Source organism: Dictyostelium discoideum, assembly GCF_000004695.1.
Source record: "Dictyostelium discoideum AX4 chromosome 1 chromosome, whole genome shotgun sequence".
Taxonomy (NCBI): domain Eukaryota; phylum Evosea; class Eumycetozoa; order Dictyosteliales; family Dictyosteliaceae; genus Dictyostelium; species Dictyostelium discoideum.
This window is the reverse complement of record NC_007087.3, coordinates 711,570-735,417: the sequence shown is the minus strand read 5'-3', so window position 1 is coordinate 735,417 and position 23,848 is coordinate 711,570. Positions and strand designations below refer to the sequence as shown.

Below are 23,848 nucleotides of genomic sequence, written 5' to 3'. Positions count from 1 at the left end.
ATCAAATGCTGGAAAGCCTGGAAGTTGTTGCACCACCCAAGAGAGAATAACTCTCATACTAAACCAAGTCAAACCCAAATACGAAAACAAACAAAAATTAAAAGTAATCTATAGAAACATGATGGATATCAAATACAAGGGATGGAACAAACACCAGCCAACAACAGGTCAAAAACTGATTCAAAAGAACATTAATCACCCAATTCTACCATTTAGAGAAGCCAGATCAATCACAACTATCAAAGGAAGAGACTTAGCATGGAGATATCTACTCAAGGCACTTCCAAAACACCATGGGGAGAATTGCCACTCATGTAAAGAAGAAGAATCGTCTATGCACATCTTCTTCGAATGCAAATCAATAAAACAGAATATCGACTCAATCTATCAAAAGGTCTGTAAAGACTCCAACAACACTTACCACGGTCCATGGAGCGAAAAAGTTCTCGGGAAACTACTCACACCATTCTCATCAAATCTGATAGGAGCCATTATGGAATCGATATGGTACAGAAGAAATCAAATAAAATTCAACGATAACACTACAATAATAACAGAGAACCAAATAATTCATAAAATCAAAAAAGCGAGAGATGCTGAATGGGATAGAACAAGAAAGATAGTAGAAAAGCAACTACGTCAAGAACTAAGATGCACTGATAACCGAGAGTCAATCAATCGGACCGCATCAATAAAAAGAAGACACGAAAAATTCAGCCACAACTGGAACTCGAAACTCATGACCATAAACATCCCGGAACACTTCATACCATACTGCTCATATAACACCAACTACTCATAAAAAAAAAAAAAAAAAATTATAACTTTAATAATAATAATAATAATATAATAATAATAATAATATAATAATAATAATAATATAATAATAATAATAATAATAAAAAAAATAAGAATAACAAGAAAAAAAAAAAAAAAAAAAAAAAAAAAAAAAAAAAAAAAAAAAAATCCAAATAAACTCTCCTAAAACACACTCAAATTGAGTGATGTTATTAAAAAAAAAAAAAGAATTATAATATATTGATGTCCAAGGAGATTTTTGCTTTAACCCTTCAAGACCCGTCGCACCCAACTTCAAGACCCGCCATACTGTCGCCAGACGATAAAATAAAAAAAGATTTAGAAAAAAGTTTGGACAAAAAAGATGTTTTAATCAAAAGTAATAATACAATTCAAAATTTGAAACAAAAAAAAAAAAAAAAAAAAAAAAAAAAAAAGTAAACTAACCCCTCTTTTAGAGACCCTGTAAAAAACTAAAATGAGATCTAGCATCTCAAGGAGAAGCAACTAATAATTGCGTTATCCAAAATAAAATAATAATAATCCAAAATAAAATTATCTTATTTCTTTGTTTTAATTTATAATATAAAGAAAAGATAATTTTAAAAAATTTATTTTTAAAAATAAATAAATAAATTTATTTGGTTTGATATGGATACTTTTTTGGGTTATAAGTATCAAAACAACTAATAAATACACTTGAAAGTGAGTATTGATTATTATTTTCATAATAATAATTTGAATTTTTTGAAATTGTACTTCTAAATAGCGAACTTGAACTTCTATAAAAATTGGTTTCATTAAAATCATTTGTTTTTGTTTTAGAAAAATCATTTTCATAATCTTCATCATTACCATCATCTAAATCTAAATCTAAACCTTCATTTGAATGAAAAAATGACTTTATATCAAAGGTTGTACCAACACGTGCAAACTTTTTATTATTAATATTATAATAATTTTCATCATTATTACTTCTTTTATTAACATTATTTATATATGTATTTTTATTACAAGTATTATTACAAAGTGAATTATAACTAATTTTACTACTACAATTACTACTTATTGTGCTTGTTGTATAATTTGATGAAATTGTTGTAAAATTTGAAGATGATGATAAACTATCTTTATTTTTAATTTTATTATTATTATTATTATTATTATTATTATTATTATTATTATTATTATTATTATTATTATTATTATTATTATTATTATTATTATTATTATTATTATTATTATTATTATTATTATTATTATTTCGTAAATCTACTAAAATCGATTCCTTTTTTTTTTTTTTATTTAATTTTTTATCGTTGGAAAAGATATTTAAAATTTTAAACTTCATTTTTCCAATCTAATATATAAATAAATTAATTGAATAAATATATAAATAAATAAATAAATAAATAAATAAATAATTAAATAAATGAATAAATAAATGAATAAATAAATAAATGAATGAATGAATAAATAAATAAATAAATAAATAAATAAATAAATAAATAAATAAATAAATAAATAAATAAATAAATAAATAAATAGATAGATAGATTTTTATAAATAATTTATTAAAAGGTTTAAATTATTTTTTTTTAAAAAAAAAAAAAAAAAAAAAGGTAAATAATTATATTTTTATATTTTTTTTTATTATTTTAAAAAAAAATAATTTTGTAAATTTAAAAAATGTAATTTAGATTAATGGAGGACTAATTTTCCAATATTTTTTTTATTTATTTTTAATGTTTCAAGTTTTGGGTGCAACCCTTTTTTTTTTTTTCTTTACCCTCTTTCATCTATTATTATTTTTAATTTTGATCTTTTTCCTAAATAAATAATTGAAATATATAACCACCCATAAAAAAAATAAAAAAAATAATAATTTGAAAACCACTTTTACACAACCACACGCCAACACGTATTTACATAAATTAGATATATAAAAAATTTACTAAATTATGGTTTTTTTTTTTTTTTTTTTGAATATGGTAATTTTTTGTGTGTGTGTTTTTAATTTTTATTTTTATTTTTTTTTTTCTTAATTAAATGTGGGTTAAATTTATTTTTTGTTATACAACATAAATTGCGCTATTTTAACAAATATTATTATAATAATCCAAACATTTACCATTGCTATAAATTTTAATAATTACTTTTTACTTTTTACTTTTAAAATAATTAATTTTAAAATTACAATATACATGTATATTTTTAATATTCTAATTTTCAAGATATTAGTTTTTTTTTTTTTTTTTTTTTTTTTAAATAATGTGAACAGTAAATCATGATTTAAATAATAGAATAAAAAAAAAATTAAATTTTAAAAATAGACCAAATTTTAAAAATAGACCAAATTTCAAAAATAGACTAAATTTTTTTTTTATTTACAAGTGAATATAAAAAATAATATATTATCATTAAATTTCATTCTAAACAAATAGTAAAATTATTATTTAATATAACAATCAAAGTTATATGAGAATGGACAATATAATGTGTTTGAGAAATATGAAAATAAAAAATAAAAATAAAAAAAAAATAAAAAAAAATATTTTTTTTTTTTGGCACAAAAGCCAAAATTGACAAATTTTCTCGTTTTTATTATTATTTGATTTTTTATAAAAAAAAAAATTAAAATTTATATTAAATTAATATAAAAAAAAAAAAAAAAAAAAGAAATTTAATAAGAATGTCACAAAATATTTATGATGATGAAACATTTTTTAATAACTATGCAAAATTACCAAGATCAATAAATGGATTACAAGGAGCACCAGAATTTGAATATTTAAAAAGTTTATTACCACCAATTAATAGTGAAACTAGTATTGTAGATTTAGGATGTGGATATGGTTGGTTTTGTCGTGAAGCTATTAAAATGGGATCAAAATCAGTACTTGGTATTGATATTTCAAAGAAAATGATTAATAAAGCCAAAGAATTAGATACAACATTAGATTTAGGTAGTGGTGATGGCGAAAGTCAATCATTTAGTAAATTAATTAAATATGAAATTCAAGATTTAGAGAAATTAACAAGTATCACTGATAATCAATCATTTGATTTAGCTTATAGTGTTTTTGTATTTCATTATTTATTAGATTTAGAAGGATTTTTAAGAAAAGTTTATTCATCATTAAAAAAAGGTGGTACATTATTATTCACTGTTGAACATCCAATTTATTCATGTTCAAAATATACAAACTATTGGATAGATTATCAAAACAATGCAGAGGAAAAGATTTGGCCAGTTTCTCATTACTCTTTTGAAGGTGAAAGAATTTCCAATTGGTTAGCAGATGGTGTTAAAAAACAACATCGTTCAATTGGTACCTACATCAATACCCTAATTAACACTGGTTTCACAATTTCACACCTCAATGAATGGTCACCAACTGACCAACAAATTAAAAACAATCCAAGTTTATTAATTGAAAAAGAAAGACCAATGATTTTAATAATAAAAGCAATTAAAAATTAATCAAAACAAACACACACTTTTTTTATTTATTATTTAAATCTTTTTTAATTGTGTAATAAAGTTCAACACGGTATGGGAAGTCAAAGGTTTTATTATCAGAGGATTCAGGTAGGGAATCTAAAAGGTCTGATACTTCTTTAACGATTTGATCTTTCTTTTCGGTTGACATGGTGGAAATGTAAGAGATGCTTAATAAACGTTCAATGCAAATTTGTTTATTTGCTTTTTGAATAAAGTGGAATTTCTCTAGATTGAAATTTGGATCGATGGATGGGGTTGTGGGTGGCGAGGACTGGAATTGTTGTTTTAATTGCTCGATTGAATTCTTCCATTTGTAAGATCTGAATTGCGGTGCGACGCCATCGTAGTACTTCTCATGGACGATATCGGCGTACTTATTGACGATATCGGATGTCAAATCCATGTCGTACCAAATCATCACGAGCACACCACCGACTTTCAACACCCTTGAAAATTCAGTCAACGATTGGACATTGTCAAACCAGTGATAGGACTGACTGATGAATAAAACGTCAACGGACTCGTCTGGCAATGGTATTGAGGTAGAGATGCCGTCTAGTACATGGTAATTGAGTGATGGAGATTCTTCATTCTTTACTTTCTCCAACACTTTGGTACATGCTTCTCTGAATTCTGCAGATGGTTCAACTGCTGTGATATCTAAAAACTTTGATTTGGCTAACAGTTCGGTAAATTTACCTGTACCTGCTGCTAAATCTAACACTTTGGAATTATCATTCAATTTGAATTCTGCTTTATCTTTTACAAATTTAATACATTCAATTGGTACTTGTGGTCTACCACTAACATATGAATTTGTAGTTTTAACATCATGATAACCTCTTGATGATTGATGTACTAAATTAATTGACATATTATTTATCTTTATTTAATTATTTATTTTTATTTTTAAATTTTATTTTTATTTTTATTTTTATTTTTAATTTAAATTAAATTTTTTTTCACAAAAAAAAAAAAAAAAAAAAAAAAAAAATTAAATTTAATTTTTTGATTTTTCCCAACCCAAATAATTATTTGCTGTGATGTCAAAAATGCCACTTTATAATAAAATTTTAAAGATCTAGAAATAGATTAAAAGGTTTATTTTTTCGCACTTAAATATATGTAATGATTTATGTTTTTAGGAAAAAAAGTAAATTTTTGATTCATTTTATTTTTAAAAATAATTATTGTTATAATTTTTTTATTTTTTTATTTTTTTTATTTTTTTTTTCTAATCAATATCAAATTTGATATAAAATTTTCACCAACATTTTTATTTTTTAATCATTCCAACCTTTTCTTTAAAAAAAAAAAAAAAACCACAAATCGGTTGTAGAATACTTGGAAAAAAATATATAATAAAATTAATAAAAAAAAATAATTATAAAGTAATAAAAAAAAAAAAAAAAATTTGGTTTTTTTCACTTTTTTTTTTTTTTTTTTTTTTTTTTTTTTTTTTTCATTTTTATGGAATTTATAATTCATTTTTCACTATCTCTATAAATTGAAATAATAAAAAAATAAAAAAAAAAAAAAAATAAAAAATAAAAAAAAAAAATAAAAACTAATGAATTAAAAAATTAAATAATAAAAATGATTAGATTTGCAGCTATTAATAGTTCAAATTATAGTGATTCAGAATATTCAGAATATGAATCAGAGGATTCAGAATATGATGATACAGATGGTGATGATGATAATAATATAAATAATATAAATAATAATAATATAAATAATAATAATAATAATGATAAATTTGATAATATGTCAATTGAAGCACAAGAAACTTATAATATGAAATTATATTCAAATGCATTAAAACATCAACAGAATAACGACTATTTACAAGCACAACAATTATATCAAGAATTATTACAATCACCAATGATTGAACGTATTAATCCACAATCAAAGAAATCTATACTGTCAAGTCAAATGGCAACATTGAAATATTCAACCTTAAAGAACATGGCAAACATTAACGAAGCCATCGACAATAAAGAACTATCATTGAAACTATCGACCCAAGCCATCGATTTAGATGGTAGAGACGTTTCCCTGTGGTATAGTATTGGTAAGATCTCTATGGAATTGGAGAAATGGAATATATCAAGACTCGCACTAGAACGTGCCATTCAAATCTCGCCAACTCATTGGCTATCATTGGAGAAACTAATTGAATTACTCTATGTCATTGGTGACGATAATTCTTGTAAAAACATCATTGAACAACGTATCCTACAAGAACAACCTTCAAATTTAAAAGCAATCATTATTAAACTCTTAATTCAAAGATCAAATCAATCAAATTATAATGAAATTAATGAAATTTTAAATAATATTTTAATTTCAAATCAAAATTCAAAATCTTATATACAATCATTAATTAAAAAAAGAGATAGAATTCAACAACAACAACAACAACAACAACAACAACAACAACAACAACAACAACAACAACAACAACAACAACAACAACAACAGCAACAAATGATAATTGGTAAACAACCTCAATTAACAAATGAATTACTTGATAAACCAGTTGAATATATTTTAGAAAATAAAAATTGGAGTAGTTTATTAGATTTATTAAATTCAATTTATAATGAAAAGAAAGAATCTACATCATCTTTATCAATATTTTCACCAATTGAAATTAAATTACATCCTAGTTTATTAGGTATTCAAATTTTAGTTTTAGATGGTAATGAAGATGATGTAGATGTGGAAATGGAGGAGGAGGAGGAGGTGGACATTACACCAATCAATACCAATGTTGACAATAAAAAACAACCTATAGCAATCGAAATAACTGATACATCAATAACAACAGCAACAGTAACAGCAACAACTTCAAGTACTAATTTAGAATCATCAATTAGACCTGCAACTCCAGTAACTCCTACAACTCCAACTATAAATACCTCAAATACCACCACTACCACTACCACTACCGCCATAGCAATCACAGAGGATATTAAAACACCATTATCACCACCTTCATTAAGTAGTAGTAGTGGATCAATACCAAACAAAGTTACACCACCACCGCCACCAACAACAACAACAACAGCAACAATTACAAGTAGAAGAATGGAAACTAGATCAAAAGCAATCTCAAAAAATGAAGATAAACCAGAGAATGAAGAATATTTAGATAAATTAATTAGTTTAAATAGACCAATTTCACAAGAAATTTTACAACAATTAAATAATAATACCAATGATCAACATTCAACAACAACAACAACAACAACAAACTCAAATGATAAACTAGATGATTTAGACCAAGAAAAACAACAATTAAAAATAATATCATCACCAACAAATACAAGTAGTAAATTAAGGGAGAATGAAAGTATTAGTATAACAAGATTCATTAATAGAATGAATGAACAAACTAAAAATAAACCAGAATTGATTATATCAGTAATTGATTGGATGTTAGAAGCATTGAATACAATCTCAAGAGAAGCAAATCAATTTAATTTGCTACCATCATTAATAAATAAAAAAATTATGAAAATTAAATCTATTATTACTCAAAATACAACTTCAAATAATTCAGATTATCAAGATTATTATTTACTATTATCAGAATTAAATTTAGATAAATATCAACAATTTTTATTTGAAAAAAAGAATAAACATGAAAATATTAATAATAATAATAATAATAATAATAATAATAATAATAATAATAATAATAATAATAATAATAATAATAATAATAATAGTGATAGTGATAATAGTAATAGTAATAATAATAGTGTTAATTCAAATGATACAACAACAACAACTACTACTACTACTAATAACAAACCAAATATAATTACTGATGGTGATTATATTATTGAAATACCAACAGTCATAATTGTAAATGAAGATGCATATAAACCAAATGAAGAATTAACAAATCTTTCATTTTATTTACAAAATTTAAATTTAAAGAAATTTATTAAACCTTTTAAACTATTACCAATCATTGAAAATGATAAAGAAAACGAAAACCAAATGGAAACCAATCATCATGTTGAAAAAGAGGATTTAAGTACAATTAAAGATGAATTATTATTTGAAATTAGGTATAAATGGTTATTAGGAAATTATAATTTATCAGTATTATCAGATATAAATATGGCAACTTTATATTTTAAAGAATGTGAATTACTATTTGATGATTATAATAAAAGAAATTTTACAACAACAGAAACAACACCAACAACAACAACAACAACAACAACAACAACCAATAGTAATGGTAATGGTAATGGAAAGAATAAATTAGATTATATGATAATTGGTCATTGTAAATTTGATAGAGTTATATCACCTTTAATACTTTCTGATAAATTATCAAAATTACAAGATCAACAAGAAAAGAATTCAGCAGGTCAATTATTTAATTCAAAACAATATGATTCTGTAATTACATTATTAGAACCATTATTCCCTGATTCATTATGTGTTTTAGAATTTCCACCTTTAACCAATTCAAATGTAAATACTACAACAAATACATCAAATAATAATAATAATAATAATATTGGTACAGTGTTTGAATTTAAAAATAAGGATCATATTGATTCTGATACTAAATCAAGATTAAATAGAATTGATTTATTATTACAATCATTTTTAATGACTTCTAATATTAGAGGTGTTTTAAAAATGTCCATCATTTTAACTAAAGAACTATCAAATTTTTTTAATCAAACTGAAACTGTTAATTTTTATATAACTTTAATTGATAGAGTATTTAAACATGATAATAGTAAGTTAAACAATAATAATAAATAATAATAATAATAATAATAATAATAACAATAATCATTTTATTAATTTTAATTTTATTTTAGTGAAACCAAAAAAATTAGATGAAACTGAATCAACATTATTATCAATATTTATTAGAATTTTATATAGATATTATAAAAAGAATATTTCATATACAAGTTTATTATTATTATTACAAATTTATCAAATTGATGAAAGTAAAAAATTGAAAACCTATCAAACCATTCAATTATATTCAATGTTACATAGTGAACTAGGTAAAAAGAAACAATGCTTAAATGAACCACAATTTCTTATTAATTATATGGAATTATTATTTAATGTTATCATTGATAGTACTGGTAGTACTTTAGATACAAGTGATTCTTCATTAATTATTTCAACTGCTGCAAATAATTCTTCAACAACTGGATCATCATCTTTAGCATCTTCAACATCTTCTACAACTGCTATTATAGGTGGTGGTGGTGGTGGTGGTGGTGGTGGTGGTGGTGGTAATTTATCTTCATCAACAACTGGAATATTGATGTCAGCAACAACCGCTCAAAATGAAAATAATAAAATAATTGAACAAATGGCAATTAAAGTTTTAACAGATATTTGTCAATGTTTTAATTGTATTCATTCGATAAAGTTAAGTAATTCATTGGAGGATCACAATTGTTCAACACAGTATGGTAGTAATAGTAATAGTAGTATCCGTCAATTGAAAGGACCAGGTGTTTATATGCAATTGTTTATATTGATAAAGTTATTATGTGCAGAGGAAGAAGATATTACCAATATTCCTTTAAATCCTTTGATTTCCAATGAAAGTGTAATACTATCAATTCAAACGATGGCAAATAAAAAGGAGATTAAAGAACTGATTGAAAAGATTCATTCAAGATTCCCTGATCCACCATCAAGAGTTACAAAATATAAATCAGTCATTGATCAATATATGAACAATGAAATCAAAGAGTTAACCGATGAATTAACAAGTGGTAGTGCAAGTACAAGTATACCATCATCACCACAAAGATTAGCATTAAATTTATTATTTGTAAAGGATGATGATCAAGTAGATATTGATAATCCAATTTTCGATGATCTTTTCACTGATATCTACTATATGTACGCTTTACAATTAGAAAAGGATGAAGATTGTATTGATCAATTTCGTTCACTCTTGATAAAAGATTTATATTGTAATCCAAATAGAATCGATTCTTGGCAAGCTTTATCAAAATCTTATTCTGATCAATTAAAAAAAGTTACTGATTCTGATGGTATTTTAATTAGATATTTATATGGTGGTAGTAGTAGTAGTAGAAATAATAGTCAATCACAAAATAATCATGATAATAATAATCATGATAATAATAATAATAATAATAATAACAATTTAATTAATATTACAGATTTAAATACAAGTTTTGATAGTAATCATGGTGGTAATAATGATGAAAATTATCAAGAATATGAATTAATTGAATTAAAAATATCATCACTTTATAAGAAAGCCAAAATGATTTATAAACAAATTGCAAGATTATTACCAACCAATGATGAATCATTTAGAGATTTAGCATTATTAATATTTGAAAAACATTATTTCATTAGAAAGAGTTCATCAAGACGTTATCAAGAAAAACTTCAATCATTATTTAGAAGATCTTTAAATTATATTGAGAGAGCAATTCAATTGGATAAACAATGTAATTTAAATTCACCAGAGAAAGAGAATTGGTTCTATCCAGTTTTCAAATCAAAACTTCAAAGAAAATCTGGTGAACAACCATTGGTTTATTTGGAAACTTTAAATAAAACCATTCAAAAGTTACCTCAAATTTCAAAGACAAAACAAAATTCAATACTACCACTCTATAGACTACATGCTGATAGATTGAAATTATTATTACCATTTGAAACTACTCAAATTCATAATGATTTACTTACGATTTTAGAAAAATATAATTATGTTTCTCCAAAATCTGCAAATTCAATTTCAAGTATACCTGATGAATGGGCCACAACAACCACTACAACTTCTACGACTACCACTACTGTTCCATCAAGTATTGATCCTGAAATTTTATTTGTTGAAAATACTGAAACTGCTATGACTTTAGTTGTAGAAAAACCAGAAAGTCCATTATCTTTAGAAGAAAGAAGAGAACTATTAATTGAAAATTCTTTATCAGCATTAACTCAAATTAAATCAATAGTATCATATCATCATCAAGCAAGTTATAGAATCGTTTGGACTATTAGAAATAATACTAGAAAAGACAATTTCATTAGTAATGCTATGAATGAATTTTTAAAATTCTTTAAACCAAAAATGTCAAGATTATCAAAAGCTTGTATTTGGAGTCTTTGGAATGATGATTATGTTGGTGATGGTAAAATGGATAGATGCTTTGCTAAATACTATAAACTTTATATTCAATTATTGGAAGAAAATAATGACATAAAGAATTTAGAAATCATTTATTTTAAAATTAAAAATGATCCTAAATTTGCAAAAGAAGCCACTCAATGTTATTTATCATGTTGTAAAGTTTTAACAAATCTTATTAATTTAAAATTACAACAACAACAAGAATCTCAACAACTTTTTCAAAAATCTATTAGTAATACTGCTGCTGGTGGTAATGATTTATCTAATGATGAAAATCCTTCAAATTCATCTGCACTTTCAACCATTTCTCAAACTGCAACAACAACAATTTCAACAACAACAATTATACCAGAATTTGAAACTATTTTAAAATATGTTTGGGAATTCTATTTAGATTTATCAATATTTCCAGAACACAGATCATCCATTCAAAAATTAGTAATGGATTCTTGGAATTTTAATAATCAAATCAATACTATATCACCAAGAAAATCATCACCAACTTTTGAAGAAGTTATAAAAGGATTTGAAAAGAAATTTTCAAGAACAAATGATAAAAGAAAGAAAAAAACAAATGATGAACATTTTCTTAAAAAATTTAAAGTTGACTCTGAAAATGATGATACAATAACTCAAGATTAAATAAAAGTAAAAAAGTTATTTAGTTTTAAAATAGTTTTTTTTTTTTTTTTTTTTTTTTTTTTATTTGAATTAAGAGTATTGATAAATATTGTTTTACAAAGGTATTCTATTTAATGATTTTATATTTTAAATTCAATTACCATTTTTTTTTTTTTTTTATTATTATTATTATTTATTATTTATTATTTATTTATTAATTTATTTATTTTAATTATTATTATTATTTTTATAAAACTTAATTTTTTAAATAATAAAATAATGAATGAATTAATGAATGAATATTGAATATTATTAAATATTTAATCTTGATTATCAAATTTAAAAGAAGGTAAACTAGTTGAAAAAGATCTTTGATGTTTCATATTATGAGGTAATACAGGGGTATTATGAGAACTACTAATGGTACCACCACTACCACCTACACCAGCGCTTTGATGATGATGATGATGATGACCATTGGAAGAAGCACCATTTGAATTATTTAAAGTTTTTTGATTTGAACTTGTTGAGGGTGGAGTTGTACCAGTTGATTTCTTTTTCATATGTAATGGATTCTCTTTACAAGATGGTGATTCAGATTTTAATTTTAATTTCGATTTCTTTTGTTCTTCAGTGAGATCATGAAGTAATTTTTGTTGATCAGATTGAAGTTTCTCTTGAGCCTTTGCCAACTCTGCTTGAAGAGATTGAGTTTCCTTGGTATGTCTTTCAAACATGGTTGCCAATTCAGCTTGGAGTTGTTCGGAGAGTAATTGAAGTTGTTTGGATTGTTCCAATTGCATGGATGCCAATGAAGCAGGTAAGTCAGTGACGGAACCTTTCTTTTTCTGTTCTTGTTTTTTGAGTGATTCTTGTTGAATACGATGTTCCTCTTGTTGAAGAGTTAATCTCTCTTTTTGTTGTTCCTCAATGGATTCTTTTTGTTTCAAATGTTGATCAGTTAAAAGAGCTGGTGATTCTTTGTGTTGCTCTTGAAGTAAACGATATTGAAGTTGAGTTTGTTCTTGATAGATTTGTTTCTGTTCAGAGTGTTGTTGTTTTAATAGGGCTTTCTTTTGTCTATAATGTTCGATCAACATCTCCTCCTCGTTGAAAGTGTATTCTGTTTCAAATTGTTGTCTTTGTAGTTTACAATGTTCCTCAATATCACGAATGATATTTTGTTGTTTATCTTGAAGTCTTTTAAATGATTCCTTTTGATGAGTGAGTAAGATATCATCCTCCTCCTCTTTTTGACGTGCTTGTTTCTTTTGGAAATCTACCTCTTGTGTGGAGAGAGTCAATTCGAATTGTTTCTTTTGTTCTTTATGTTGTTGTTGTAATTGCTTCTTATTGCCTTTTTCATCTTTCAACTCTTTCTTTAGTTTATTGAGAAACTCTTTAAAGTCTTGAGTTTGTTTCAATTTAAACTCTTTTAGAGAGTTTCTTTGTTCGGTTGTCATTTGTTTGATATGTTGTTCGGTCTCTGTAACTTGTCTCTCTTTGAGATGATTGGTTTCACTGAGATGAGAATGTTCCAATTGACTCTTTGCCAATTGATGTTCAGCATTCATATTCTCACGTAATACTGTGTGATACTCTTGATAGTTTTCCAATTGACATTGTTGTTGGAATTGGAATTGTTGATTCTGTTGAGTATGCCAAGCAAACAATTGTTCACTCTGTTGTTTATTCTCAAGGAAGAGATTTTGGGTTGCATTTTGATGGTCATCGACCAACTTTTGAAAGTCTTGTTTCTGTTGGAAAACCAAATCCTGTACGCAAATCTCTTGCTCTCTAATGACCTTTTGATGGATTGCAATGTGTTTACTCAATTTCTTTGGTGTGGATTTATCAAGTACCTTATTTTGATCCTTAAATTCGTGTTCCTTTTGTTTTTGTTGTTGTTTTTGTTGATCTTTGAATTCTCTTTGTTGTTGTTTTTGTTGATCGGTCACTTTGGTTCTTTGTTTACTACAATCGGATTGATTCTTTTTGAGAAGTTGTTCTCTATCTGCTTTTTGTTGCCTTGAGAGAGTTTCCTTCTCGACTTTGTGTTGTTTTTGAATTTTCTCCTCTTTGGCTGCTGATTGTTTTTGTTGTTGTGTTGCTTTTGCTGCATTTTGTTTCAATAGATCGTCCTTTTCTTTCTGTTGTTGTTTTAATAGTTGTTCTTCCTCTTCTTGTTGTTTTTGTTGTTGTTTCTTTATATCTTTCAATTGTTGTTTCATCAATTTAGCATTGACAATCTTTTTAACTGCATCATTTCTCTTTTCCAATGTTTTTCTAATTGTAACTGGTCTACCTGCTTTTCTATTGGTTCTGATATCTGGTGATCTATCATCACTAGATTTACCATTGGTTGTTGGTTTACCACTAGTACCATTACCAACACCACTATTGGTTGTAATTGAACCACTACCAGATAATGATTGTTGTAAATTACCTGTACTTAAATTAAGTGATGATGCTGATGCTGATGCTGCTGCTGTTGTTTTCTTATCAATTGTATTACTTTTAGTATTTGAACCATTAATGTTTGCTGATAATCTATCAGTTGATTTATTAACTGCTTGTGGTTGTAATGATTGTGATGATAATGATGATGATGATGATGATGATGATGATGATGATTGTTGTTCAATAATTTGAGGTAATTGTAAATTTTGACCAGTTGATTTTCTTTGTGATGGTGATGCTGGTGGTGATAATGATGAAGTTGATCCATTTGCAATCAATGTTGATTTTCTATCAGATGTACCAACAGATTTCTTTAAATCACTATCTTTATCATCGGAATCCATACCTTCTTGTTCACTAGAGTCTTCATCCTCATCGCCACCCTCTTCCAATTCTGCAGCTCTAAACTTTCTATATTTTGTGATTAAATCAGTCAAAACTGCCTTTTCTTTGGTATTTGTAACGAATGGATGTTTTAATAATTCCGTTGCGGTTTTTCTTTGATTTGGATCCTTTTGTAAACAAGATTGAATGAAATTGATGAAATCTTTACTGTAGTTCTCTTGATTCTTTAATTTTGGTGGATCACGATAAGGTATTTGAAAGAGTACTTTCATTGGATGAATCTCTGATAATGGTGGCTCTGCCTCTGCCAATTCAATCAATGTAATACCTAACGACCAAATATCTGCTTTCGTATCGTATGGTACGGGATTACTTCTATTCTCTATCACCTCTGGTGCCATCCAATATGGTGTTCCAATAAATGTATTACGCTTACTACTTTTATCCAACAATCCACTAACACCAAAATCCGCCAATTTCACATCACCACTCTCTGTCAATAATATATTTGCTCCCTTTAAATCCCTATGAATTACATTTGTATGATGTAAATACTCTAATCCTTTCAATGTCTCACGACAAACATATGCAATTTGACTCTCATTTAATGGTATATTCAATTCTTGATAAATCTCTGTAATTGATCCACCACCACAACATTCCATTGCAATCTAAAATAATAATAATAATAATAATAATAATAATAATAATAATAATAATAATAATAATAATAATAATAAAAGTTAATTTAATATATTTTTTTTTCATTTTTTTTTATTATTTTCTTTTTTTTAATTACTTACAAATAATTCATCACCTTTAACCCAACTACCATAATATTTTACAATATTATTATGATTACATCTATTTAAAATATCAATCTCTACAACTAAATCTTCAAAAGTTTCATCTTCGTCTAATGCAATAATTTTTACCGCCATTATATTTCCAGTTGGTAAATGTTTACCTTTATAAACTGTACCAAATGAACCCTCTGCAATCTCTTCAATGAGTTCAAATAATTCGACTGGATCTTCTTTTCCAACAAATGGTTCAAGTGCTGCTATATTTGCCATTTTTTGTTTTTGTTTTTGTTTTTAGTTATTTACTTTCTTTATTGATTTTATTTATACTATTATTATTATTACTACTATTATAATTTCTTCTTTTTTTTTCTTTTATAAAAAATGTTTTCTTAATGATACAAGTTTGATTCTTCTCCTTCTTTCTCTCTTTCTTTCTCTCTCTTTATTTCTATTACATATACATAAATTAATTTACTCTGTGATTATACTTCTACTCCACTTTTTAATAGGATCTTTATTTTTTTTTTTTTTTTTTTTTTTTTTTTGAGTGTTATTAATTAATTGGTTGATTGATTGGTATTATTATTATTATTATTATTATTATTATTTAAAAAAAAAAAAATAAAAGTTTAAAATGTTGTGTTTGAAAAAAAAAAAAAAAAAAATTTTAAAAAAAATAAATAGAAAAATAAAAAGAACTACAAAAAAGGTTGTAAATTTCTAAAAAAGTTATTAATACAAAAGAGAAAAAAAAAAAAAATGAATGATTGTTAATATTTATTAAATGGAAATAATTTAACAATAATAATAATAATAATGATTTGTTATGTGATATTAAATAATAAAATAATATTGAATCTTTTTTTTTTTTTTTTTTTTTTTTTTTTTTTTTTAAAAGGTTATGTGTGTGTGGGGTATGATATTAAATATTTTTTAATACCAAAAAAAAAAAAAAAAAAAAAAAAAAATCAAAAAAAATTTTAAAAAAAAAAATAAAAAAATAAAAAAAAAAAAAAATTATTTTTAAATAATGTGGTTTTAGTTATTTGTTAAAAAGTCTGTGTGTTTGTGTCTTTGTGTGTGTGATAATAACAATTATTAATAATAAAAAATATATGGAGTGTATCGATTCCTATCGATTGAAAAAAAAAAAAAAAAAAAAAAAAAAAAAAAAACTGGAGATCTGTTTGTGTGCAAAAAAAAAAAAAAAAAAAAAAAAAAAAAAAAACTTGGTGGTGATTTAAAAGAAAAAAAAATAATTAAAAAAAAAAAAAAAAATTTATAAAATTCCTACCACTTAGCGATAAAAATATTATTTATAAAAAAAAAAATAAAATAAAAAAAAAAATAAAAAAAAGGTTTTGTTGTGATGTGGAAGTAAATAGGGTTACAAAAAAAAAAAATAAAAAATAAAAAAAAAAATAAAAAATAAAAAATAAATTAAAAATTAAAAAAAAGGGAAAAAGAAAAAAAATGCAAATTATCCTATATTGATATTTTTAATTATTTACAAAAAAGGTTTTGTTTTTTTTTTTTTTGTATTTTTTTTTATATATATATTTTTTTTTTTTTTTTTTTGTGATTAATTACATTTTACCTGTTTTAATTCCTTTCATATAAAAACAGAACATGTGAAAACAACAAACTATTATTAATAATGGGTTTTCCTAAAGAAACAATTGAAAAATGATGATTTTTTCAGTTTTTTTCTTCTTTTTCTTTTTGGGTTGAACAAGGCCAGGAAAATTTTATTTATAATAAAGGTTTTTATTTTTTATTTTTATTTTCCAAAACTATTAATTAATTGTTTTATTATTGTACAATTTTTTTTTAAAATTTTTAATTTTTATTTATTTTTTTTTTTTTAAAAAAAAATTATTATAATTATAAACCAATTTAATAAAAAGAAAGAAAAAAAATAAAAAAATAAAAAAATAAAAGAAATAAAATAAAAAAAAAAAAAAAAAAGTTGAATAGAAATTTGTGAAGGTGGGGGTGAGCAGTGTGGTGTGGGTTAACTATGTGAGTTGTATTTTTATATAAATTTATATATAAGTGTGTGAGTGTATTTTTATAATCATCATACAAACAAAAAAATTTATCTTTTATTATAATGGTTAGGTCACATGATTGACACATATGTTTAATTATTTTTTTTTTTTTATTATTGTTGGTTTTCATTTTTTTTTTTTTTTTTTTTTTTTTTTTAATAATTCACACCATTAACTCTTTTGGAAATAATCTTTTTAAGGCATTATATTAAAAAATAATAAAAATAAAAATAAAAATAATAAAAATAAAAATAAAAATAAAATAAAAAAATAAAAATAAAAATAATATATAAAAAACAACAAAAATATAAAATAAAGGAAAAAAGTGAGACCCTCAAATGAGATATTATCTATATATGCATTTGGGTGAATCATTTTTTCCTTTTTTGTTGTGGTGTGTGTAACAAATATTTCCAATTATACAATTTATCATTTTATGTGAAAAGTGGGTGAAGTTTGAAATTACCTTTTTTCTTTTTTTTTTTTTTTTTTTTTTTTTTTATTTCTTTTTCTTTTTCTTTTTCTTTATCTTTATCTTTTTTTTTCCTTTTATTTTTTTATTATTATTATTACAAAAATGAAATAAATAAATAAATAAAATATATTCTATATTATATACAATTTTCTGTGTCTCCTCGTTTACACTCGAAAAAAGATTTTTTTCAAAATTTTTTTTCTTTTTATAAAAAAAATAAAAATTAAAAAAAAAATCATTTTTTTAAAAAAAAAAAAAAAAAAAAAAAAAAAAATATTATTAAAATAAAAAAAAAAAAAAAAAAATAAAAAATTTGAAAACCGATTTACTCCCAAAATTAATAACAGATTCAAAAACGATTCAGGACCAAACTTTATTGTTTTTACAAAAAAAAACAGAAAAAACAAAAAAAAACAGAAAAAACAAAAATATATTTTTTAAAATGAAAATTGAAATTTTATTAAAACTACCTATTTTAAATTATTATTGATTATTGATTATTAATTATTATTGTTATTAGTAATAAAAAATAAAAAAAAAGAAATAAAAAAAAAAGAAATAAAAAATAAAAATCTTTTTTGTCTTTGATTCTAATGTCCATTTTTTTCATTCTTTTCCATTTTCAGAAAATAAGTTTTAAAAAAAAATAATAAAAAAAAACAATAAAAAAATAAATTAATTTAACACACAGAAAATCTTATATTCCCAGAAAAATCAATTTCAAACTTTTTTTTTAATTTTTTTTTTTTTTTTTATTTAATTTTTTTTTTTTAATTTTCATTATTTTTTTTTCAGACACAGCGATGGATCGGTTCAATTTTTATAAAAATAATAATAATAATAATAATAATAATAATAATAATAATAATAATAACAATAATAATAATAATTACAAAAACAATATAAATAATAATATTAATAATAATAATAATATAATAGATATTAACTCAAAAGGTTATTTAGGATTACATTATTTTCAAAAGGATCTATTTGAATTAGAACAGCAACAGCAACAAGACCAAAATAGACAGCAACAGCAACAAAATAAAAATAAAATAATAAATGAAAATATAATTCAAAATTTACAAAAACAAATTGGCCATTTGGCATGTATTCAATTTCAAAAACAACAATTATCAAAAGAACAAAAGACACAAAATTCTATGAATTCAATAATAGAGTTGAATCAATTAGAATCAATGATCAATGAATATTGTTTAAAAGTTCAAGATATTTTTAACACCTATGATAAATCATTACAACCACCTCAACCAAAATTACATTCAAATTTTAATGATAGTAATATTAATTCAATAATTGGTGAATTTGAGTTATTGTTACCACCTGAAAGAATAATAAATAAGAATAGTTTAACTTTAAATTCACAATATAATGATAACAGTAGCAGTAACAGTAATAATAATAACAATTATACAATAGATAATTTTCAAACAAAACAACCAATCAATTTAAATAAAGTTTTAATAAACACAAATTATTTATCGGAACAAAGACAATTGATTATAAACAAACAAGAAAAAGAAAAACAAGAACAAATTAAACAACAAAAATTACAACAACAAAGAATTGAACAAGAACAAAGAGAGAAATTAGAACAAGAACAAAGAGAGAGGGAAAGAGAAAGAGAAAGAAAAGAACAATTAGAAAGAGAAAAACAACAGCAACAACAACAACAACAACAAAGACAATCCTCAAATAATAATAATAATAATAATAACAATAACAATAATAGTAAATTTAGTTATAATAATAATAATAATAATAACAATGGTAGACTAGCACCATCACCAATGGATTTAGATGAGGATGAAGTTATTAAAGTTGGTGATTTTAAGAGTGCAAAAGATCAATTTATAGATAATCAAATTAGTGATAAAAATAAGAAAAATTCAAATGTTGTATCAAATACTATTAAAAAGATGGCAGCATCAAGTAATCCTAATCCTGTCCCACCTTCATCTTTACCAGGTGGTAAAAAGAGAAGATTTGTACCACCTGTAAAACAAGATGAACAAGAAGAACAAGAAGAACAAAATAAAAAACAAAATTTATCAAATAACAACAATAATAATAATAATAATAAATCAATTAATAATAATAAAAATAATAATAATAATAATAATAATAATAATAATAATAATAATCAAAGTAATAAAAAGAATGATGAGACAAATCCAAGTGGTATTGATAATATTAATGGTGTACCATTAGATGATGATAAACTTAGAAATTTAGAACCAGTAATGTTGGAGCGTATTTGTAATGAGATTTTAGATAAGAGACAAGAAGTGAAATGGGGTGATATTGCAGGGTTATCAGAGGTGAAAAGTCAAATTATGGAGATGGTTGTTTTTCCAATTATTAGACCTGAACTATTTAAAGGTTTGAGAATACCGCCAAAGGGTTTACTTTTGTTTGGTCCACCAGGTACTGGTAAAACAATGATTGGCAAAGCGATTGCCACCCAAGTGAAGGCTACATTCTTTAGTATTTCCGCAAGTACTTTAACTAGTAAGTGGATTGGTGAGGGTGAGAAAATGGTACGTTGTTTATTTGCCGTTGCTCGTTGTTTCTTGCCATCGGTAATTTTCATTGATGAAATCGATTCTTTACTTGCTGCTAGAACAGAGAATGAAAATGAAGCATCGCGTCGTATTAAAACAGAGTTTTTAATTCAATGGGATGGTGTTGCTGGTAATGCAGAGGATCAAATGCTGTTAATCGGCGCCACCAATAGACCCGATGAATTGGATGAAGCAGCTCGTAGACGTATGACCAAACGTTTGTATATCCCCTTACCAGATAATGAAAGTCGTTTGGCTTTAGTTAAAAACTTGTTAAAGAATGAAAATCATGAAATTTCACCCGACGATATGCAAAATATCGCTTCAATTTCCGATGGTTATTCTGGTGCCGATATGAAATCATTATCAACCGAAGCTGCCTATCAACCAATTCGTGACTTACGTGGTGAGATTGAAAGTGTTGAAAAAGAATCAATTCGTCCAATTTGTTTAAATGATTTCTTATTAGCTGTTAAAAGAGTAAAACCATCTGTAGCTAAAAAAGAATTGGATGCATATATTGATTGGAATGATAAATTTGGTGCATTAAGTTAAAAGAATAGAAAATCACATATATTTACACAAAAAAAACACAATCGCTAATAAAGTTTAAATCTAATTAATATTATTAGTTTTATCATTATTTTGACTTTTTTTTTAGTGTTTGGGAATTATCTTAAACAAATTTATTTATTTATTTATTTATTATTTATTTTTAAATAGTTAAAAAAGAATTGTTTTAAGTATTTTCAAAATTTATGAATTTAAAGATCATATGGTCTAATTAAATGGGAATCAGTATAGAAATAAGTTGAACCATCTGTACCCCAGTAAAAGACTACTGTTTTACCTGTTGATTTTAAATATTATATTGTTAGATAATTTAAATTTTGAAAAAAAAAAAAAAGAAAATTAAATATACATACCATCATAATCAGATTGGTTACTTGGAGTGATTCTAATTTCTTCAAGATCGTACCAAATACCTAATGCTTTTGGTTTCCATAATTGCAAAGCAATGTATTGTTGACCACCTGATTTCAACCATGGGAAATCAACTGTTTGAATTGAGTATTTCAAATGAGAGTTACCTTTTGCAACAGAGCCTGTGCTATCACCTGCTTGACATTCATCATGTCCTTTACCACCATGATAAATTCTAACTAAATAATTTGAATTTATATAGATGATTAATTATTAAATAATAATTATTGTAAATGTAAAATGTTAAAATAAAATAAAATATAGTTTATTAAACTTACTAGCTTTATTCCATCCAGTGACTTCATTTACGAGGATAACTCTAAGTTTTCCTTTTGGTTGTTCATCTTCATAAACACGATATACAACATCCTATTTAGTAAAAAAAAAAAGAATATTAATTATTATAATTAGTTTTTTTTTTTTTTTTTCTAGTTATAAAAAAATGAATAATGAATATTTACTTGAAGATCTTTGGATTTGTTTGGGAAAAAGCTACGGATAAGACCAGCACCAGTTTTAAGAGCACCTAAAATAGCTGGACCATTTTCAATTAAAGTTACAACAACACCACTCATTTTCTTTTTTTTATTTTAATTATATTTTAATATTTAAATATGTTTTGAATTTTTTAATAAAAAAAAAAAAAACTATTTATACCCTTTGGAAGCATAATAAAAAAAAAAAAAAAAAAAAAAAAAAAAAAAACAATCAGATATTTACAAAATAATGAATTTCTTATCGAGATTCCCTGGTTTCCCTTAATCCTTAACTTAAAATAAGAATATTTTAATAAACTAAGAGAAAATGAAGATAGTTTATAAAAAAAAAAAAAATTAAACAAATTATATTTTATAAAAGGATCGCCTTTTTAAAAAATTATAACTCGATGATTAGATGAATGAGATTTTTATAAAATTTAAAAAAAAAAAAAAAATTTTTAAAAAGAATGTCTTAGTGTGGTAAGTGGATCATTTCAAAATAAAAAAATAAAAAATAATAAATAACAAACCTTTTAAAAAATAATACCTCGATGATTGGTTAAATGAGATTTTTTTGAAAAAAAAAAAAAAAAAATTTTTTAAAAAGAGTGTCCTTGTGTGGTAAGTGGATCATTGCAAAATAAAAAATAATATCTGTTTTATATAATAAAAATTTATTGGTCAAGCAATTGGTTATTTTTGCTGAATTTAGATTTTTTGTTATTCCCCAAAATCTTTTTTAATCTAAAGGGCAAAATCTCACTTTTTTTTTTTCGAAAAATTTTTCTTAACTTTCTGGTCATTTGCATTTTTTTTTTTTTTTTGTGTAAAAAAAAAATAAAATAAAATAAAATTTTTTTTTTTTTATAACATTTTTAATTTGATTTAGGTTTTTTTTTTTTTTTTTTTTTTTAATACTTATTTGGAAATGTTTTTTTTTTATTGAATTTCATAGATTTTTTAAAAAAATTAGGAATTAAATTTTTTTCCTGGAATTTATTTTTTCGTCCGAAAAAAAAAAAAAAATTAATGAAATAATTTACCAAAGCTCAAACAATAAAAAAAAATTATAAATAAAGAGAAATAAAGAGTAATAAAGATAAAACTAAAGCATGTTTCTTTTATTTATAATAATTTAAAGATAATTTTTTAAAATTTTAAAATTTGAATTTTAAAGTTCATATGGTTTAATTAAATGATTTGGGTTATGGAAATAAGGTGAACCATCAGTACCCCAGTAAAAGACTAATGTTTTACCTGTAGATTTTAAATTTTACATTGTTAGATATATGAATTTTGGAAAAAAAAATTAAAAATGAGATATATTTAAAGAGTTTGTTTAAATATACATACCATCATAATCAGATTGGTTACTTGGAGTGATTCTAATTTCTTCAAGATCGTACCAAATACCTAATGCTTTTGGTTTCCATAATTGTAAGGCAATGTATTGTTGACCACCTGATTTCCATGGGAAATCAATTGTTTGAATTGAATATTTCAAATGTGGATCACCTTTGGCAACAGTACCAGTGCTATCACCTGCTTTACAT

General features: G+C 23.7%; 9 protein-coding genes across 9 annotated transcripts in view; 4 read left to right on the top strand and 5 right to left on the bottom strand.

Moving 5' to 3' along the window:
* Positions 1 to 118: 118 nt before the first annotated feature.
* DDB_G0267736 (hypothetical protein) lies at positions 119 to 802 on the top strand (the record flags this gene model as incomplete). The annotated part of the gene is made up of 1 exon (XM_642175.1): positions 119 to 802. The coding sequence occupies one exon, from the start codon at positions 119 to 121 to the stop codon at positions 800 to 802; it is 684 nt and encodes a 227-aa protein (XP_647267.1).
* A 633-nt stretch (positions 803 to 1,435) lies between these two features.
* DDB_G0268338 (hypothetical protein) lies at positions 1,436 to 2,149 on the bottom strand (the record flags this gene model as incomplete). The annotated part of the gene is made up of 1 exon (XM_642174.1): positions 1,436 to 2,149. The coding sequence occupies one exon, from the start codon at positions 2,147 to 2,149 to the stop codon at positions 1,436 to 1,438; it is 714 nt and encodes a 237-aa protein (XP_647266.1).
* A 1,341-nt stretch (positions 2,150 to 3,490) lies between these two features.
* DDB_G0268336 (hypothetical protein) lies at positions 3,491 to 4,282 on the top strand (the record flags this gene model as incomplete). Its single annotated transcript, XM_642173.1, has 1 exon — positions 3,491 to 4,282. One exon carries the CDS (start codon positions 3,491 to 3,493, stop codon positions 4,280 to 4,282), a length of 792 nt encoding a protein of 263 aa, XP_647265.1.
* A 22-nt stretch (positions 4,283 to 4,304) lies between these two features.
* Positions 4,305 to 5,177, bottom strand: DDB_G0267734 (hypothetical protein; the record flags this gene model as incomplete). Its single annotated transcript, XM_642172.1, has 1 exon — positions 4,305 to 5,177. The coding sequence occupies one exon, from the start codon at positions 5,175 to 5,177 to the stop codon at positions 4,305 to 4,307; it is 873 nt and encodes a 290-aa protein (XP_647264.1).
* Positions 5,178 to 5,899: 722 nt separating this feature from the next.
* DDB_G0267732 (hypothetical protein) lies at positions 5,900 to 12,131 on the top strand (the record flags this gene model as incomplete). Its single annotated transcript, XM_642171.1, has 2 exons — positions 5,900 to 9,080; positions 9,166 to 12,131. 2 exons carry the CDS (start codon positions 5,900 to 5,902, stop codon positions 12,129 to 12,131), a joined length of 6,147 nt encoding a protein of 2,048 aa, XP_647263.1.
* A 299-nt stretch (positions 12,132 to 12,430) lies between these two features.
* dst2 (STE20 family protein kinase) lies at positions 12,431 to 15,991 on the bottom strand (the record flags this gene model as incomplete). Its single annotated transcript, XM_642170.1, has 2 exons — positions 12,431 to 15,586; positions 15,719 to 15,991. 2 exons carry the CDS (start codon positions 15,989 to 15,991, stop codon positions 12,431 to 12,433), a joined length of 3,429 nt encoding a protein of 1,142 aa, XP_647262.1.
* A 1,843-nt stretch (positions 15,992 to 17,834) lies between these two features.
* On the top strand, positions 17,835 to 21,387 carry DDB_G0268334 (hypothetical protein; the record flags this gene model as incomplete). Its single annotated transcript, XM_642169.1, has 3 exons — positions 17,835 to 17,837; positions 18,595 to 18,625; positions 19,043 to 21,387. The coding sequence occupies 3 exons, from the start codon at positions 17,835 to 17,837 to the stop codon at positions 21,385 to 21,387; spliced, it is 2,379 nt and encodes a 792-aa protein (XP_647261.1).
* Positions 21,388 to 21,596: 209 nt separating this feature from the next.
* Positions 21,597 to 22,391, bottom strand: DDB_G0267728 (hypothetical protein; the record flags this gene model as incomplete). Its single annotated transcript, XM_642168.1, has 4 exons — positions 21,597 to 21,682; positions 21,759 to 21,995; positions 22,095 to 22,185; positions 22,278 to 22,391. The coding sequence occupies 4 exons, from the start codon at positions 22,389 to 22,391 to the stop codon at positions 21,597 to 21,599; spliced, it is 528 nt and encodes a 175-aa protein (XP_647260.1).
* A 1,075-nt stretch (positions 22,392 to 23,466) lies between these two features.
* Positions 23,467 to 23,848, bottom strand: part of DDB_G0267726 (hypothetical protein) — a gene marked incomplete at both ends in the record, with an annotated part of 864 nt that continues 482 nt past the window's right edge. The window contains 2 exons of the mRNA XM_642167.1: positions 23,467 to 23,552; positions 23,649 to 23,848. The exon at positions 23,649 to 23,848 is cut by the window's right edge and continues 34 nt beyond it. Of these exons, the coding sequence (XP_647259.1) occupies positions 23,467 to 23,552; positions 23,649 to 23,848 (286 nt within the window). The remainder of the gene's footprint in view (positions 23,553 to 23,648) is intronic.